General features: G+C 42.0%; 1 protein-coding gene and 1 long non-coding RNA gene across 2 annotated transcripts; one reads left to right on the top strand and one right to left on the bottom strand.

Annotated features, from left to right (window-relative positions):
- The first annotated feature begins 12619 nt into the window (after positions 1-12619).
- LOC149383416 (uncharacterized) lies at positions 12620-14591 on the top strand. Its single transcript, XR_016301892.1, has 5 exons — positions 12620-12664; positions 12756-12879; positions 13023-13087; positions 13175-13377; positions 13592-14591. It is a non-coding gene; the product is annotated as an uncharacterized LOC149383416 (long non-coding RNA).
- A 311-nt stretch (positions 14592-14902) lies between these two features.
- Positions 14903-18954, bottom strand: LOC149383415 (Peptidase C78, ubiquitin fold modifier-specific peptidase 1/ 2). Its single transcript, XM_089629293.1, has 13 exons — positions 18725-18954; positions 18301-18657; positions 17596-17864; positions 17399-17486; positions 17116-17291; positions 16856-16952; positions 16515-16631; positions 16369-16416; positions 16203-16279; positions 16012-16100; positions 15694-15805; positions 15477-15579; positions 14903-15351 (listed from the first exon to the last, which is right to left on the bottom strand). Exons 1-13 carry the CDS (start codon positions 18897-18899, stop codon positions 15122-15124), a joined length of 1938 nt encoding a protein of 645 aa, XP_089485419.1. The 5' UTR covers positions 18900-18954; the 3' UTR covers positions 14903-15121.
- Between the last annotated feature and the right edge of the window lie 210 nt (positions 18955-19164).

The raw sequence follows: 19164 nt of genomic DNA, 5'->3' as shown, positions 1-19164 counted from the left end.
TGTGATAGAAACTTTCGTGGTTGCTCGAGTTTGCGAGGAAAGAGGAGAGACGTGCTGCGAGGGGAGACAAACGTTATCAACCTTCCGAAGGCTCATCAACGTTCAAGCGTCTAAAAAGGTTAGTAAACTTCTATGCTCATAATAGTTTTTATTTACATGTGCTTGCTCTTTGTCTAGGTTAGTAAAAACGTTTTACTTGTGAAAAGAAAATTTTTAAAATTCCACCGCTTACCGAAGCGTTAAACTTTTTCTTAAACCCTAGATCAATTCCAACATTTTCAACAGCTGTCGGCCGCGTTCATCAAACACTACTCAATGTTAGTAGAAGATGAGGCAACCATGGCGGACCTATGGAATACCCAACAAGCCCGAGACGAAACTCTGAAAAGCTTCATGACAAGGTTTAAGACTGTCATGTCAAAAATCCCTTCCGTGGAGGGAGAATCGGCTCTGAACGCTCTAAAAAATGGACTGTGGCACGAGTCCAGATTTCGAGAAGAAATGACCATAAACAGACCCCCCACCATCGAGGATGCAATTCATCGCGCCTCGAACTACGCGAAAGCCGAGGAAGAAAGGGCCCTCCTGTCAAAGAAACATAATCCAAGGAAGGCCCCTTCCATGACACCTGTTCCGGCCATGGCCAGGACACCTGGAATGAGACCTTACCGAAACAATGAATGGAGAAGCCTTCAAATATCCTGGAACACGCCTTTAACGTAAACGACGAGGGAGTTCCCAAAGGAAGCACCCCGAAATGGCCGCGTGAAAAGAAAAAATACTGCGACTTCCACAAGAATTACAGACACGACACTCTGGATTGCGTCGTGGCCTGAAAGGTACTTATCGAGAAGTATAAAAATGGAGAGCTGAAGAATGTTGACCTGGGACCACCACCCCAGAAGAAGGAATTTAACAATAACAGAACCCGAGGAAATCCCTCCCCGAAGAGGGGAAGAGCAAAGGAGGACGATAACGACGTCTCCCAAGCAAAACCCCGGATCGACTATATCATGGGAGGTTCAAAATTTTGCAGGGATAGCGTAAATTCCATTAAAGCACACCAGCGTCAACTTAAAGGCACACCGAGGTCGACTGGGTGCCGAAAGGCAGAAGATACCACGATCTCATTCAATGAGGACGATACCAAAAGGCTATACGAGCCCCATGACGATGCTTTGATCATCGAACTCGAAGTGGGTAACTGCGTGGTAGCCAGAATCTTGGTTGATGGAGGAAGCTCCGTAGATGTTATATTCAAGATACAATCAAATCCTGATGCATAAAATCCTGATACACACATAGAGCGCTTGGTGGAAGCCACCGCCGGTCATAAAATCCTGTCATTCATGGATGCATTCTCAGGATACAATCAAATCCTGATGCATCCCAATGATCAGGAAAAAACCGCTTTCACATCCGACAAGGGTATCTATTGCTATAAGGTGATGCCCTTCGGGCTCAAAAACGCAGGAGCCACGTATCAATGCCTAGTGAACAAAATGTTCACCGACAAGATAGGAACAACGATGTTTACATCGATGACATGTTAGTAAAATCACTACGAGAAACAGACCATGTCTCGCATTTAGAGGAATGTTTCAAGGTCCTAAACAGTTACCAAATGAAGCTAAACCCGTCTAAATGTACCTTCGGGGTATCTTCTGGAAAATTCCTCGGGTACATGGTAACTCAGAGGGGGATTGAAGCCAACCCAGACCAAATACAAGCGCTCCGAAATCTACCCTCCCCCAGAAATAAAAGAGAAATCCAGAGACTAACAGGACGCGTGGCTGCCCTTAGCCGATTCATCTCCCGATCAACCGATAAGTGCTTACCCTTTTATAAGCTCCTGAGAGGAAATAAGAAGTTCGAATGGACAGAAAAGTGCGAAGAAGCATTCGAGCAACTGAAACAATACCTGGCCGAACCTCCGATCCTAGCCAAGCCCGAAGTAGGAGAACCGCTCTACCTGTATGTAGCCGTATCGCACACCGCGATCAGTGGAGTCCTCGTAAGAGAAGAACGAGGAGACCAAAAACCAGTGTTTTACATAAGTAGATCACTCGTTGATGCAGAGACGAGATATCCAGCAATGGAAAAATTAGCTCTGGCCATCATCACAGCGGCCCGAAAGCTACGACCATATTTCCAGTCACACTCAATAGTAGTAATGACCACTCAACCTTTACGCTCATTCCTCCACAGCCCCAACCAATCGGGGAGATTATAACCAAATGGTCCATCGAGCTAAGCGAATATGATATCGAATATCGTATTAGAACATGCGCGAAGTCACAAGTTCTAACCGATTTCCTTATCGAGCTCCCCACAAATGAAAGCGAGACCACGACAAGCGCTAGAAATTAGACCCTTAAAGTCGATGGTTCATCCACAAAACAAGGGGCTGAGATTGGGATACATCTGGTATCACCACATGGAGAAGTGATTGAACAATCCTTCCGCCTGGATTTCACCAGCTCAAACAACGAAGCCGAGTACGAGGCACTAATCGCAGCATTACGCCTGGCAAAAGCAGTGGGAGCAAAATCCATATCCGCCTTTTATGACTCGCAGCTCGTTGCGAATCAAATCAGCGGAGAATTCGAAACAAGAGACGATCGTATGGAGGCGTACGCACAATTAGTAAAAGAAATGACATATCAATTCGAAAAATTCGAATTAACCTGCATCCCTAGAGGAGAAAACACCACCGCTGACGCCCTCGCCGCCTTAGCTTCAACGTCAGACCCTACGATAAGCCGAATCATACCGGTCGAGGCAATAAAACAATCTTCTATCACTACCAAAAGCGCAAGCATAATGGTAATAATAGAAGAGGGGGACTGGAGAAGGGATATAATCAGATATATCTCCGAAGGCCATACCCCGACAGATAAGCAATTGCGCCGAAAGCTAATTAGCCAAAGCGCAAGATTCTCCATAATAGACGGAGTGCTTTTCAAGAGAAGTTTCTCCGGAGTATACCTACGATGTATAGGAAAAGAAGAATCCAAACGCATCCTTTCCGTAATACACGAAGGAGAATATGGGAACCACGCGGCCGGAAGAGCCCTAGTTGTTAAAATAAAAAATCAAGGGTACTTTTGGCCAACCATGGTCGCCGACTGTGAACAACACTCACGGAAATGCGACCAATGCCAAAAACATGCCCCGAATATCAAACAACCAGCCGAGGAACTATCCTCCATATCCGCTCCATACCCTTTTCTGAAATGGTCCATGGATATCGTCGGCCACCTAGCCAAAGCACCTGGAGGGCTGAAATGCCTCCTTATCACAACAGATTATTTTTCCAAATGGGTTGAAGCCGAAGCATTCGTCTCAATAAGGGACGTGGACGTAAAAAATTTCATTTGGAAAAATATAATCTGTCAACATGGAGCGCCACAAGAGATAATCACTGATAACGGCGCACAATTCATATCAAAAGAGTTCCGACGATTCTGTGCCGCAGAAGGAATCACTTTACAATTCTCGACGCCCCGATACCCACAAGGGAACGGACACGCTGAGGCTACCAACAAAATAATCGTTAGTAACCTGAAAAAGAAACTTCTAGCCAAAAAAGGGCGATGGGCCGACGAACTCCCTGAAGTACTGTGGGCCTACCGCTCGAGTCCGCGAAGGCCTACCGGGGAAACCCCATATTCTCTGGTCTACAGGGTCGAAGCAATATTGCCCATTGAACACGAAATTCAAACAATCAAGCTATGCGACTCCCTCGACATGACAGACGAAAGAAGAAACCAAGCTTTGACGTGCATGAATTTATACCAACAATCAATCGCCCGATACTACAATAAAGGAGTCAACTTCCGAGAATTTAACACTGGAGATCTCGTGTTGAGAAAAGTGTATCAGAACAGGGCCGAAGAAAACGCCGGAAAATTGGGAGCAAATTGGGAAGGACCATACCGAGTCTCAGGAATCCCACGAACAGGCGTCTACAAGCTTGAAACGCTCGACGGTATCCCAGTACTCAGATATTGGAATATCATGAACCTAAAGAAATATTACTGTTAAAAGTAATGTCATAACAATCGAACTACGTAACGGCTTGATCCCAAACATGGGTACGTAGGCAGCCTTGAGACAAGGTCCAGCCCCCACCTCAATAAACAAGAGAAACTTGGAATGAACAAGTTCGATTCAGATCAATTTGCCACGCACGGCGGATTCGACCTACACACGGAATGAACACGCCCAAGGCTTGGTTCATACGTTGTGTACGATAAACCACTATAAACCTAAGAGCGAAATAAGACTTAGAGTTTTGGTGCAAAAAAAATATATCATGTATAAGGCATAGCCCGATGGCACGCCGCATACATAATCCCAACACGACTAGGGATTCGACTGACGATGGCCGACACACATCATGCAAATAAGCAATCGACGAATAAATGCCATAGTGGATCACTGCGTCCGATTCAAACACACGAACTTTAAGGTATCGATGAAAGATAATCATGCATGGTCTATCAAAGCCGCTATTAGAATAAAAACGAGCAAAGTTTGAACTGAACATCAATAACATTCAACGAAATCACAAAATATGTTTGAAGCAAATAAAAAGAGAATTAACAATAATAACTGAAAGAAGTTCGACGAGTTTGCCCAAATGTCGGGCCCAAAATAAGAACGCCCACGCAGGGGCCCCAAAAACACATTTATTTTAAACTTAAAAACTTAAAAAAAAAAAAAATTCGACGAGGCGAGGCGGATCTAGGCCGACTTGTCCTTAGCGAGCTCGGCCTCCTTCGAGTTCTCCCCAGCCTCATCGATCGACGCAAGCACAGCCTCCGAGCTGTCAAGCATCGAGCCGAACTGATTCGCGACCTCGGAAGTCTCAGGCCCAGGCGCATCGGGGGGCGAGCGATCGTCGTAAGGAGTGAACTCAAGATCTTCGGCCCCAGCAAGAGAAGGCAAGGGCACGCTGTCGAGCTCAGCCTGAAGCTTTGCCAGCTCGTCCTTGGCCTCTTGCAGCTCGGTAGGAGCGTCAGCGATCTCCTTGTTGACGACCTCCTGAAAGATCGACGACGCCCCTTGGCCTGATCGAGATTCCGGAGGATGGTCGTCCTCTTCCTCCCGGCCGTGACGAACTGGCGGTAGGCCACCAGCGCCCCCTTGTATTTTGCCCCAGCGGCCTTCCTGCCCGAGCGAATGCCGTCGTCCTTAGCCGAACGGTAAGCACGGTACAAGGAGCGGTTCCCCGCCTTCTCCTTCGCCATCTCGGCCTTCACCCGGTCCAATTCGGATCCACGGTTGCGATGGGAAGCCTCGGCCAGGTCGAGCTCCTTCTTCAGGTCGACCCGCGTCCTCTCGGAGTCCTGAAGGCGATCTTTAAGATCCTTCACGCGACGAGCATACGTCTCCGCCTCGGCAATCAGGTGGTCCATTTGACCGAGGGAACCCTGGCACTTCACGAGTTCGTCCTCGGAGGCCTTCAGCTTAGTCCGCAGCTCTTGGTTCGCGAGGGAGAGGCGGTCGTACATCACCTCGTAGCCGAGGAAGCCCTTGTTCAGCTCGGCCATGAACTGCAAAAGGGAGAGTTAGCCTTGAGAAAGTAAAATGGAAGCCAAAAAAGAATCAAAACTTAGCCGAGAGCCCGCCGCGCTGACGGAGCGATAGTAGCTCGCCCCGTGCATCCTCGAGACCATCGGGAGCCGGTACTCGGGGAAGTTGAATTGGCGCATGAGACACGCCGCCGCCGCCGGGTCATCACAGACCGGCTTGTCGAGATTCCAGTTGAACGCCAGCTTGCAGGAGCCTGGTGGAGACCCCTGCGGCTGACCGGAACCCTTCACGGCCTTCCCGCGATCGTCAGCCCGTCCCTTCTTCGGGTCGTTCTGCTGAACGCCTTCTACCTCCTTCCTCTTGGCCTGAGAGGACGGAACCGATGTGGACTTGACCGCAGCTGCCGAAGCCTTCACGACCTCGGCAGACGTAGCTTTGACGACCCCGACAGAAGGGGTCTCGGCGGCTTTGGTGGCCTTGGCGGTCTTGGCGACCTCAGGCTCGCCGTCGAGCTCGATGAGCAGCGTGGCCGGGGGAACCACCACTGAGAGCTCCTGAAAGCCGTAAGTAGGAGCCGGCGCTGTCGGAGCGGACTGGTTGGCCTTCTCGGCCGATCCGGATGAGGTTCCGGCATCGCTGGCCGCCCTAAGGGCCTTCTTCTTGGCCCGCCAGTCCACGTCCTCGTTATTCATCTCGGACGAGGAGGAGAGATCGTCCGAAGAGTCGCATAAGGAAAAATAAAATAAGTGATAAATAATACTAAAAATTGCGAAACAAGGTAAAATTCGGAAATAAAGATCGATCTTAAGGAGCAGCGGGCCAAAGATCGGCTGCTACGAACCGAGCTTCGGAGAAGGACTTCCAGGAAACTTCACAAGCGCGCAGCTTCTGGACTTTAAGATCAAACGTGTCCGACGGGAACACAACAATCTTCTCTGCAAAAACAAAAACAACAAAACATTAGGTCGCTTTAGACATGTACTAACCAGTTCGCAGATCGCCAAAAACCCTCCCTGATTACCATAGTCCGTCTTCCACGGGACGGACAAGCAGTTCTTCTCCACCTCGACCGTCTTTTCACTGACTTCGAAATAGAGAAGTATTTCGAACCCCAGTTCTTGTCCTTGCCGGGAAGGTCGGTAACTATACCTTGACGAGGTCGGTTCGCCAAGTAGATGTACACTGGATGGTGCTTTGAGTTGCGCTTCGCGACCAATAGACGACCGAGGTCGTTAACGTCTAGAGAGACCCCAGCCTCTTTAGACAGCAGCAACAGCGCCATCACTTGGCGAACAAAGTTTGGACACATCTGGGCGAACTGAAGTCCCAGACGGTCGCAAAACTCGATGAGCAGTCGGGGATAGGAAAGCGCAGTCCGCACTCTTTGTAAAATACCTGGTACGCACAAACGTATCCAGGGATGATTCGATCGGCGGACTGGCCTCCTACCTTCACCCTGAGCCCATCGAGAAAGTTGTATCGCTCCCCCATATCGGCGAGGTCGCGCTTCGTCAACGACGACGGCGACGACAACTCACTGTGGGGATCATCGCTCTTCTTGTCGGGATTCGACATTTCACTTTGCAGAAATGAAAGTAATCTCGAGAGTTTTCACAGCCAGAAACGGCGAAAGCAAAGAAATTTCAAGAAACGCAGAAGAAAATGAAGAAGAAAAAGAAGAAGAGAGTTGCGATATTTACCGCTGGGATATGAATGAATTGATATTAATGAAAGAAATCGAAAGGTCACAGCTTTATTTAAGCGTCAAATCGACGGTTGAGAATCCCGAGAAAATCGCTATAATTAAAAAAATCTTTTGAGGTATCGAGGCTCGGACGTGGCGACACGTGTCCTCGGCGCCTGCTCAAAAGTAACCAAGAGGTAGAAATACCCGAATATTTTGTCGAATTTTAACCAGACTCGGAAAAAATCTCGGTTTGACAAAGTATATTCTATATTATCTCATAATATAGAAGATACTGGGGGACTGATTGTGGGAGTGAATATCTCTCCCTTCCAGCAGGCGAATTGGACCAACCGGGCCCACAATGAGTTCGGCCCAAAGGAGAGGATAATCGTTAGTTCGGCCCAAAGCCCAGTTCGGCCTAATAAACCTAGGCGCAGGTGAGATCGGCCCAAGACAATATTTCGAAGAATCCCAACTCGACCCGGGCCCACAAGCGTTCCTAGACGGTCCCGCCAAGAAATTTGAACGATGAATCATCTAAGAAACGGTCAAATCGCCTAAGAGTGGGGATGTACGCGAGAATAAAGGGTGAAAGACCGGTTCTGCTCATACACGTGTGCCGATCTGAAGAAACAGGAGAATCGGCAAGCTGGCTATAAAAGCTCAATCCATTTTCATTTTACGCGACGGATTTTTCTGGGGAGATTGTGATATATTCTTCTTTTCTCGAGTTTTCCTGCTTACTCTCAAATAATTTCCTAATCTTGTAAGGTTTGCGTTCGTTAATCAATAAAAGGAATTTCCTTTCGTTCTTTCTGTATTCTTAATTCGTATTATCTATTAATTTCTTTCGGATTTCGGTTCAATCTTCATGATCGGATTCTGAGACCCTTAACTTATATAAATAAATATACGAGACAATTCGAAATAATCTGGTATAGGTTGTTGGGACGAGAAATCGGCTCAACAGGGCTCTCCCTCAGTGGCTTCAATGTGAATTCTCAAAATGTCCAACTTCGATTGTTTGACAAACTATTCCAGGTTAGATTTTCAAATTGACTTGTTATCAATGGCTTCTATAATTGGATTTTCTATTGTATAATGCTAAGCTTCAGCTCATACTTGTCCAAAATGAAGTTTAATATTGAGGAGGTTTGTTAATTCTCACCATTTCATCAGGGACGGCTCAGACTCAGCCCCAGACCACCCACGTTCACCTCGTCTTCATCAAAGGAGGGTTTATAGATGATGCAGTCCAATGTTAGAAGATGGAAGATGTGATTCTTCAAAGGTGCGACTATGACTTTTCTAATTGGTATCCTATAGATTTTTCATGCCATGCCAATTGACTTTATGTTTCTTTTTCTTAATGAAAATATCTTCCCAAAAAAAATCCCGTTCTGTTGAAACAACATTTCCCAACTCGTTTGAAGGATTCAATGACCAGATCAAGTGCGAAACCCTTATGAGCCTGCTCACCTTGAAACTTTGTAATCTGTCACAGCTGGTCACTCTTCCTGAGATCGAGTTGATTGAATCATTCCCAGGAGAGATGAGCAGTCGATTCTTTAGAATGTCTTCAGATTACTAATTGTCTGACCTTACTAAGAATATATGGAGAAGAAAAAGGAAAGGATCGGAATATCCGGTAGAGCTTGTTCCTTTCTATACATAATATACTATCTTCCTTTAAAGTTCTTTCAGTCAAAAGGATATCCATCTTATAGTGTTGATCGATGGTTACAGGTATGTCCCCGGGAACGCCAAGGATGCCCTTATGAAGGCAGTCCCAAAACAACCTGTTCTGTCGAAACAAAATTTCCCAACTCGTTTACGTCGTTTGAAGGATTCAATGACCTGATTGAGTGTTAAGCCCTGGGCACCCTGAAATTATGTAATCTGTCACGGCTGGTCACTCGTCCGAAGATTTAATTGAATCATTGCCAGGATCAGGATCGATGAGCAGTCTCACTTTTTACTAAAAATAACTGACCAGAGATTATATGCACATCCCATCTGCCGAGCTGTTGTTTGGCTGCTCAACTTCCGGTAGAGCTTGCTCTTTTCTATGTATTATATAAGATCTTGCTTAAATGTTCTTTCTATAAATATTTCAATATTTTAACTCCCTTTTTAACTCTATTAGGTCGCTGAGGAATTAGGAGAGAAATTAGCTCCAGTTCATGAAAAACAATCGGGTTTCTTCACCGATGAGACAAACACTGGTACAAAAATAATCAATTAACATCCAATTCAATTAATCTTGATACAAGATATATCTTTAAAGCTCTTTATTCTTCTCTGTAGCAGGAACGATTCGTACGTGCAATATCATCAATTATGTCTCTTAAAGAATTTAGTGCCCAACATGTAATCGGAAACCAACTCTGCAGATACGGCTATACAAGTGAATTAGAAAGTATTTTTTCTAGTGTTATGGAATCTCTAAAAAGATGACATATCCTGAAGGCTGCTCTCTGAGGGGCCATCGAGAGCGTCCCTCCCATGGTCGTCTGGAGAAATAAAGATGCCATCAATACTTTCAAGATCAGGGAAATTGCGGTAAGTTGATTAATTGAAGACAAAAAAGTAGTTACTTGGGAGTCAAGTTACTGACCTCTACTTACTGTATTAGTTACTTGGGTATCAATTTATTTCCCTCCTAATTCAGTTACACGAAGTAAACTTTCTAGCTATGGATGGAGTGGAAGAGAACGTTATGTTTCTTAAGGAACAAGTAAACAATAGTTTTTCTCCCTTGTGGTTATATTTTCATTCCATGCCAATTGATTTTATTTTTTCTTTTTTACCTTTTGCTAAAAAGGAAAACTCGATCCTCAGCGACGACTGGTCATGGCTATCCCCGAGAACAACGGTCAACACTACTACAATAGTTGATATAGACGAAGACGGTTCTGATTTCCAGCTCTACAGCGAGGTAATAAAAAGTTATATAAAACAAGAATTATAAAAAATAAATCATTTTTAGGGATAAAAATTGATCAGTCAAATTTGTTGGGACAAAACAAGATTTCGGGGAGTGTTGGACACAATATGCGGGACAGAGCTGAAGCACGGAGTCATGGACGGGACCAAGTACCGGTCGTATCAGTGCTCCCTCGCGACCGATTCATCTTCTTCAAAATTGAAATTGATAAAATATGATGAATACAATGGTGAACTTGATAAACAGAACAACGAAGAATGTAATGTTTTTAAAGCATTAGATTTCGAGCAACCATCTGTCAATATGGTAGTAGAAGTTAGAAGACAGAAATCCAAAATAGTTTTGTTTCCTCACTTATTATGAAAAAAACTTTCAAAGTTTGTATATTGGATAACCAAAATAACATGGTGTTTAAAACCCAAAATAAGTGTGGTTAAAACACCTAGAAATTGAATAAATAAATGGGACAATTAGATCAGTAGTCTAATAACCCACATTCATTTTAAAAAATAGCCAAAGTTTCATTTTTTTTTAAGAAAATAGCCAACCAAATCGAAGTAAATTAATTAATTGGTTATGTTAATTTAATTTACTTTGAAAAATAGTTTTTCATATTAAAGTAAATTAATTAACTTGATTAAGTTAATTAATTTACTTCGGCCTGGTGATCTATTTTCCTAATAAAATGAAATTTAAGCTAACTTTTTAAAAGGAGGTAGAGAATTGGTTAGTTGCAAAAAATAATGAAAATGAAAATGAAAAAAAGACACAAAATTGAAAACTTTAAAAGTATTTAAATTAGGTTTAGAAAACAAGGTTAACAAAAAATAAAGTAAAAAGAAAAAAAGTGTCAAAACTCGAGTAAATTTGTAAAAGTAAATGAATTCAGTTATCATTGGACGAACTCTTGATATTTATTCAAAAATCAATAAATTTGGATTAGTCTGATTCTTAACCCCATGTTAAAGCTAACACTCACAACTTTTATAAATTAAATAAATGTATATCCTATCTCCTCATAAAGTCTAAAAAAAATGTATACCTCGTTATCTAGACACCTGTTCTTAATAAATTTGGTACCAACCGAATATCTGGACGAGACGATTATTTTGCACAGATAAAGACCTATTTCTAATATGTAATATATTTGATATTAACTGTGGTTATTAAAAAAAAAAATCAAGTACATAGTAATCTTTCTAAAAATAATTGTTCGCGTTTATTTGGGGTTGCTATTTTCGTTCATGTTTTTTAAATTAATCTCCACTTTTTTTTTTTTATTCATTTTTATTGTTTTTGTCTTGTTATTTCGAATAATATTCATTTGTGTGTATATTCTGTTAACACTGAATTTTTGTGTCCACATTTTTTGTTGTTTGTTGTGTTGTTTTTATCTTGTTGAAAACAAATTCCGTTTGTTCTTGAGTTATACTTGTTAAATGTATGTCTATATATATTAGTTATATGTATAGTGTTAATTGGTGCTTATTATGTTAACATGTATAGCATTATATTAATATCTGTAAATTTGTAAATCTAAAGGTCTGAATTGTGGACAAATTCCCAACAAACTTCTGATGTATACCAACGATCTAGAACGTCATACAAGAGACTTACTTCAGCAACAAAGAAGATCCAAGACGGAAAACTTGCTATCCATGGTGAAATACTCTTCTTCTTTCTTTAATAAAAAAAGCATTTAATTTTTTGTCGATTCCTGCAAAAAGAGCTTGATGGCAATGACTCAATCGAATTCGAGTGCCTAACAAGCCTGCGATCCATGGTCTTCGACGGCCTCAAAGACGTTGTGGCTCACCCCCAGTGGCTTCAGCGTATCACCATCCTGCAAAGCCTTAAACTCTACTACTGTCAAAACTTGAAGACTATTTGCAAATTGCCTTCGCTTCATAAGCTCCACATCCGACTGTCCTCATCTGTTTGAAGGGCTCGATAGCCCGAACAAGTGGGAATCGCTTACTAGCCTCGACACTCTGATACTAACTAGGCTCCCAGAGCTGATAACTCTTCCGGAGGGGCTTCGGTGCGTCACAACTCTGCAGACGCTCGAACTCGATAGGTGTACCAATTTGACGGCTCTTCCGGAGTGGATTTGCCACAAGACTGAGTCATTTCCAGGATCAACAAACAGTCTCACTTCTTTACAAAATCTCAGGATATTTATGACTGCCCACTCTTATTAGAAAGATATGGAAAAGAAACAGAAGAGGACTGGCCTAAGATCAAACACATCCAAAATGTCGTCATTCAGGCACGTTATGTAGACATTGAGGTAGAGCTTTTCCTTTCTATATATTTATTTATATGCTCGTCTTTAACTTCTTTCATAAAGATAGTTGCAGCACAGAATGATTACAGGGGTGAAACACAAACTGACCTTATCTAACTTTTGTTTTATTGTTAATCTCTGTCAGGTCATATAAGAAGAGGAAAAATTGCATCAGTGTTTCTTTAGTAATGAGACAAAGCTGGTAAGAGAAGAATAGCTGTGATGTTTTTTTTTTTTTTTTGCTGGAACAATAACTGTGATGTTAATTGTTCTTATTTGCCAATGATACCAAGTCTGTAGCAGGAATGATACTTTTGCGTAGTCTTGTGAATTCTCTCTGGGAAAAAAAGTCGGGAGTCATTGTCTTATCGAAAAGGATGATAATTGGGATTCAGACTCATTTGAATTTGCTGAAATGTATGGTAAAGTGACCAAGAGATGCTCTTTTTTTTTTTCATGATCATAAATTCAAATATGGGATTAATTAATTGTTATATGCATATGCACTATAGATTAAAATTATTGAGTGACATCTAACTTTAGAGTTCTCCTCATTGTAGCTTGAAGTTCTTTGTGATGACTGCCATTCTCTTATGCACTGCAGAGCTCTCTACAAGTGTATCAAGTATGTGTATATGTTTTTTTTACTCTTTTAATTGTGGAATCTCTTGATCTCATATAGATTTCTGGAAATCGAATGCATGCTTTTTAGGTATTGATCGTCTGTTGAAGTTTGAGGCTTTGCATTTCCTCGTGAAGTTTACACTTTTTTGACACTAGAGGCATCAGATTATCACATGAAAGCCCTCATCGCAAGTTATTGGAAATATGATTCACTTTGGGGATCGCCGGATCGCTCAAGCTATCTAATTTTGATAGAAGAAGAGCAAGTCATATTGGTTTAAAACTAAAATGGTATACTAGTCATTTATAAACTTTCGTAACTGCTATCATCAGCGTTGGCTAAAACTTCATCGTAAAAGAATAACTTCGGCTAAACCTTTTTGTCATGGAGGCTGTGAAAAACACAGAGGGTTTCCTTTGAAAATTTATCAATATTGAAGTTTGAGTTATGATTCTCTTCCCTCTTGTTGAAAGTTGAAACACTGTTTTGTTTTGCCTGTTGTAGGTTATTCACAAAAGTTCATAGCATAGATGTCCAAGAGCTCATAAATCTCTGGGTTGGGCAAGGGTTCATTGGTCAATTTTTTGAATTACATGCGGTGATTGTTTCAAGATGTCAAAAATATATGAAATTGTTATCGGCCCGGCGCGAACCGATGACGCTATCGGCCCCGTCGGGTGGACGGACATTCTCACTCGGCCGTTGGACGGTCCGGGCCGTTCACCCGGCCATTGGCCGACCGAGTCTCACTCGGCCAATGGCCGGTCCAATTCCTCACTCGGCCAATGGCCGGCCCAATTCCTCACCTGGCCAATGGCCGGCCCAGGTCCTTCATTCGGCCATTGGCCGATCAAGCTTCACTCGGCCAATGGCCGGCCCAACCTTCACTCGGCCAAAGGGTTCTTCCAACGCCCTTTGGACGCTTATAAATACGAGGCTCGACCCCTCGAGACAGGTTATCCGAAATTGAGTACTGAAACGCTGCTGAACTCGTACCTCACTCGTTTCTCTCAAGCTTCGACCCTCTAAACACCTAACCCCTCTTATCCACCTCAGTCCTACTAATGTTGAGCGTCGGAGAGGTAAACAGAGGAACCCTCTCTGTTTCCCCTTTGTAGTTCACACATTCTTTCACACATCTCAGGTGTTTGGACGAGGCAAGCATCACCAACAGCTAGGGGACGACTTGGGATACCAAGTCCAACACGCTCGAGCTGAAGCGAGACCACTTGGTCCGGCCTTGGGTCTAACTGCTTTAGGCTCCTAAATAGTTGTCCAAAAACGAGCGACAACAGAAATCATGAACTATCTGCTACAACATGTTTCACTCTGCAGCCGAAAAGCAGTACAACCGCACTATAAATTTTTGTCCGAGGTTGTTCGCGAGCTAGCTATATCTGCTTCTTTTTTTTAAACCCTAGGCTTTGAAAAATGTTATGTTTGCATAATGGTTTAACCTTCCCTAAGCTTTCTGTTTCTCTGTAATTTTTATTCAGTTTCTTCCATAAAAAAAAAAAAAAAAATGCCAGGACAGGGTTTTACTGATCATTTTAGTTGGGATTTTACTAACTGACGTGTGTATGCCAAACTAGGTGCTTTCATTCAACTGTTTTATTCTGCTATGTACTAAAGTCATTTACAATCGGGTTCTATTAATTTAGTCTCAGTTAACCAGCTAAAGACATTTTATGGCTTTTCTCGTGATGTACATAGCATTAATTTCTTACTGAGCATAGAAAAAAAATTCTGAACCATACAAGAGGATCAAAAATATGACCCAACTGAAACTGGTGAAGCATATTCTTTTTAACCTGATTCAATCAAAGTGCAAATATAAATGTCAAAATATGTCTATTAGGTTACACATCAAACCTTTCTTTCTCAGACGTTCATGTTCCTGTATTCTAAGACCGAGTATTCTAGTAAATCTTCTATGGGGCATCAAATTAGTCTTCACCAAAACCTATCAGCGATTTACCCAATGGTCTATATCTGTACAGTCGCTCGCTCTCTTGTTATATTCAAATTGCAAACTCAAACCATGTTGGGCCTCTGAGGCAACAAAAGATTGTAGAACTTATCATGCAAGAAGAAATGTTTTCCTTTGCCATCGACCGCCTTTTTCCATCCACACCATCCTCCATTCACGATCTTCTTGTGCTCATCGTTGCCCGTGTAGTGAGGATCAAGTATGAGAAATGCACAATCTCCGGTTGCATCGTTGTAATCAACGCCCAGAAGTGTATATGCAAGAACTCCACCACCTGGATCAATATTATATTAGTTATGTTAGCAATTTTCTTTATTTTTCGTTTAAGTAAACTCGTATGAGCATTTTTTTTTTTAATTTCTAAAAAAAAGAAAAACAAGTGCAGATGAACTCATTTACCAATCATTATCGGAGTTCCTTGATTCTCAAAGTGCAAGGCCAGCTCTCGGCATTTTTCAGGAAGCTCTGATCCAGATCTTACATTCAGGACTTTGCAACTCACCTGTTTCAAGACAACTAATCCTTTTCAAGTTTTTTCTATATAAAAAAAAGGCATTGATGGACCTAATAGAAAGCAAGAAAAAAAGTACTTTCAACTATAAAATAGATTGCTTACACCCAAAAGTTTGTCCAAAACAAAGCCCAACTCAATGGCACCAATCCATTCACGGGATCCAACAAAAGAAGGATCTTTATCGCCAATTTCAACAAGAGCCTGTTGGACTTCCCTGCAGAATTTTGCACATGTTTGTTGACTGATAAAATCGAAGTAGCTTAAAGGAAACTAAACTCTGTGGTTATTTAGAAGAAATTAGAAAACTGGAAAGATATGTCGAGCCTCTAACAAGGGATCTCCAAATGAACAGTATGCCATCAAGTAAGGCGAGAAAGGAATTTGAAGTTTGATCATTTTTTTCTGGGTGGAATCCAATACCTGTGCGAAGGTACTTCCATGGATGTGTAGTGTTGGAGCCTGAACCAGGAAATGATGGTTTGTAGGGAACGATAAGCACAACCCCAGCCCTGGAACATAAAAGCTGAATCACTTTGCAGGAAATAACAGCAAGGACAAAAAAAGCTAAATCAACGAGATTCTATAAATAACAGTAAAACACCAAGCCCCACCGAATCATTAAATGAATTGTGCATGTAATGGTAATATTCATAAGAACCCTGAACAATAGACGCTGTGCCTCCTGAAACTGTGCATAGAAATCACAAATTGCTGAGAATGTCAATCATGGGGATATAAAGGAAATGAATAATGTACGAAGTGATATTTGTCACTTACCACCACTACTCTGTATTCCAATGTGTACATCCTTCAGAAAAGTAGAGCCTGATATTTTATGGGGGAAAATGTCAGAGAAAGTAGGATAAGGAAAGGGAAACTTCAATGCCTCGTACAATGAGGACTATATAATAGCATACTATTACCCTTCTGTGTACTCCTTCCGCCATCAGTTGTAAGAAAATTCAGAGCATTAGCTATCCTTAAGAGTGGACGATCAAGAGGTAAACCCAGCCTCGAATGCAGGGATTTCCTAACTTCAACTGTAGAAAAGAAAAATCAATATCAGTTTGACATAAAGAGTCTCGAGTACTTTTATCTCTGATAAAATATCCGATACAAATAAATATGTTATCTTATCCCTCCAATCCTATAAACTTAAACAATCGTATATGGACACTCACTCGGGATTATGGTACTATGTCAGGACTAAGGTAAGGTTAAAATGTATCTAGCGTGAGCGCAAATTCGGCTCTTCTCTGCTTACCTTGCTTCAGTTCTGTCTCCCCATAGTCAAGTTCATAGATGACATTGATTGGATGAAGAAATCCCGGCGGAGTAAAGTGATATGACTGCAGCTGTAACTGCAACATAACTCTACAGTTAGCAGGAAAATGCTAAACGCAGCTTAAGACTCTGATTTTCACATTATTCCATAGGGACACACCCATATAGACAGAAACTCGAATAAATATCAGGATATTGAAATATGACTGAGGTAGAGAAAATTAACATTTGATTTCCTACCTCCGAACGTTTTGCTAAGAGAGTTGGCAATATGGCCTTCTTCATGACATTAAGCTGATCAACTAACCCTGGAACAATTAGTTTCGGAACCGCTAGTCTCACAGGAAAATCCTTGGCTGCATAACCAAGCACTTCTAGTTTTAACTCCACGACCAAACGACGGGTTTCTTCAAGAACTGTAAAAAAAAAATTGAACATTATAACAAGTGACAACAGAATTAAATCCAACTAGAGGCTTTGACTATTGTGTTATAACCCCAACATAGCAAAGTCTAACATTTACCTGGAAAGTATTCTGCAACAGGTGAAGCTGGTTTTGAAGAATTTACTGAAGTATTCAGGTGGACGCTGACATGGATTTTACCTGCACTCTGAGAAGAATAGGCTCCAAATGAGATTTAAATAATTATCATCATCACAGCATAAGAAGTTGTGTCACGAGTAACTTTGAAGAGAATTCAAAAGATTTGAGTCCCTTACCTCAAGAGAATATACTGGTGATCCAGAACTTTCATTCGAACAATATTGCTTGCATAAGAGATTTGTGTCATTGATATCTTGAGAAATTTCTTTGGCCTGCATTGTATTTGAAAGTCCGGTACTGAAGTCCAAGTCTACAGCGCGTAGCATAACAGGCGGTAACATTTCATCAGACATTTCCCCTAATGTCTTTACAACGTACACAGTTTTTGGATCCTCTAATTTGTCAATAAAAGCTTCAATTGCACGCTCAAACTTCTTCTCTGCATCTGAAAGATTTGGAAGCAAACAATTCAATTTACTGTATGAATCTTTACCATTCTAAGAAATCACTGGCAAGACATAACCTAAATTTAGAACAGGAATCTAAACTAAAAAACTGATTAGAACATAAAACGTATCATTTACTGATCTTTACTACGAACAGGAAGCTAAACTGGTTTGTTTCGATTCCATTTCCATATATTCCAGTAGTTCTATCTATAGGAGTTATTGATAAACTTTCTTTATGCGCTCTCAAATCTCAGACTCTAACTACCTCGATTTACACAAATCCTTACAAATCATCCAGATTTAGAGATAAAAATTGCAACATTTACGAGATATGATATATATCACGCTTATTCAAGCTCAATCAAATTAATACATCACTTTAAAATAGAAATTACAAATAAAAAAAAATTAATCTAAATAATATAAAAATACCTGACGGTTTGTCCACCGGATAATGGATTGGCATATTGATCGGAACTTCACATCGCAACAAGCAACCTCTCTCCCAGACCAACTTCTCTGGAAAATCTTCAAAAACAACCGAAGAAATCCGATCAAGACTCGCCGAACTCGCTGACTTCGAAGCAAAGAACAGAACATCATCGAAGCCTGAATTCGCCACAGCGCCGATGACTTCACAGCCGCAGAACTCGTCACCTCCGTAAAGAATCTTTCTCAGACCACGCGCCTCCTCGATCGCCTTCGTGGCGGATTCCTCCGCATCAGAGCTCGCGACGATCAGAGCTCCAACGACTCCGAAACCTCTAGTAATTAGCGAACGGAGCGCTTCTACTCAACCAAGGAACGGAATTAGTATCCGTATTAAGTTTGTTCCTCGAGAAAAGAGAAATCGCACCTGATTCTTCACGGCGGTCGGAGTGGACGGCATTGACGGTCGAAACAACGGTGAATCGCGGGAGAAATGGAGATCCGATCAGCCATTGGACAGAATTTTGGTTCAGGGAAGAGAGGACAAGCTTAGGGCACAAAATTCGGACAATGTTGTGCTCGTTCTCGTTCTGGTTCGCCATTGGAATGACTCTAAGGCAGAACTCTCGAGTTTGTATGAAATTAATGAAGAAGAAAATTGACAGGTATTTTGTTTGTCGTGGCGGGTTATAGTCTTTTTGTTGAAGTGACAACTTCAGCCATTTCTTGTCACTTATTTGCTAAAATTGCATCCGTATCACTTATTTGTATTTTTGTCACACCTATAGAAAGTCTAAATTACCCTCACCTACAAAAGAAGCTGGTTCCGGCGGAGATTCGATGAGATTCAGCGCGATTCGAACGTAA

This window comes from Urtica dioica, chromosome 10, assembly GCF_054948205.1.
Source record: "Urtica dioica subsp. dioica isolate 48M chromosome 10, U.dioica_male_clone48M_v1_H2, whole genome shotgun sequence".
In the NCBI taxonomy this organism is placed as follows: Eukaryota; Viridiplantae; Streptophyta; class Magnoliopsida; order Rosales; family Urticaceae; genus Urtica; species Urtica dioica.
Note: the sequence above shows the minus strand (reverse complement) of the source record. Positions and strands in the feature narration are given on the sequence as shown.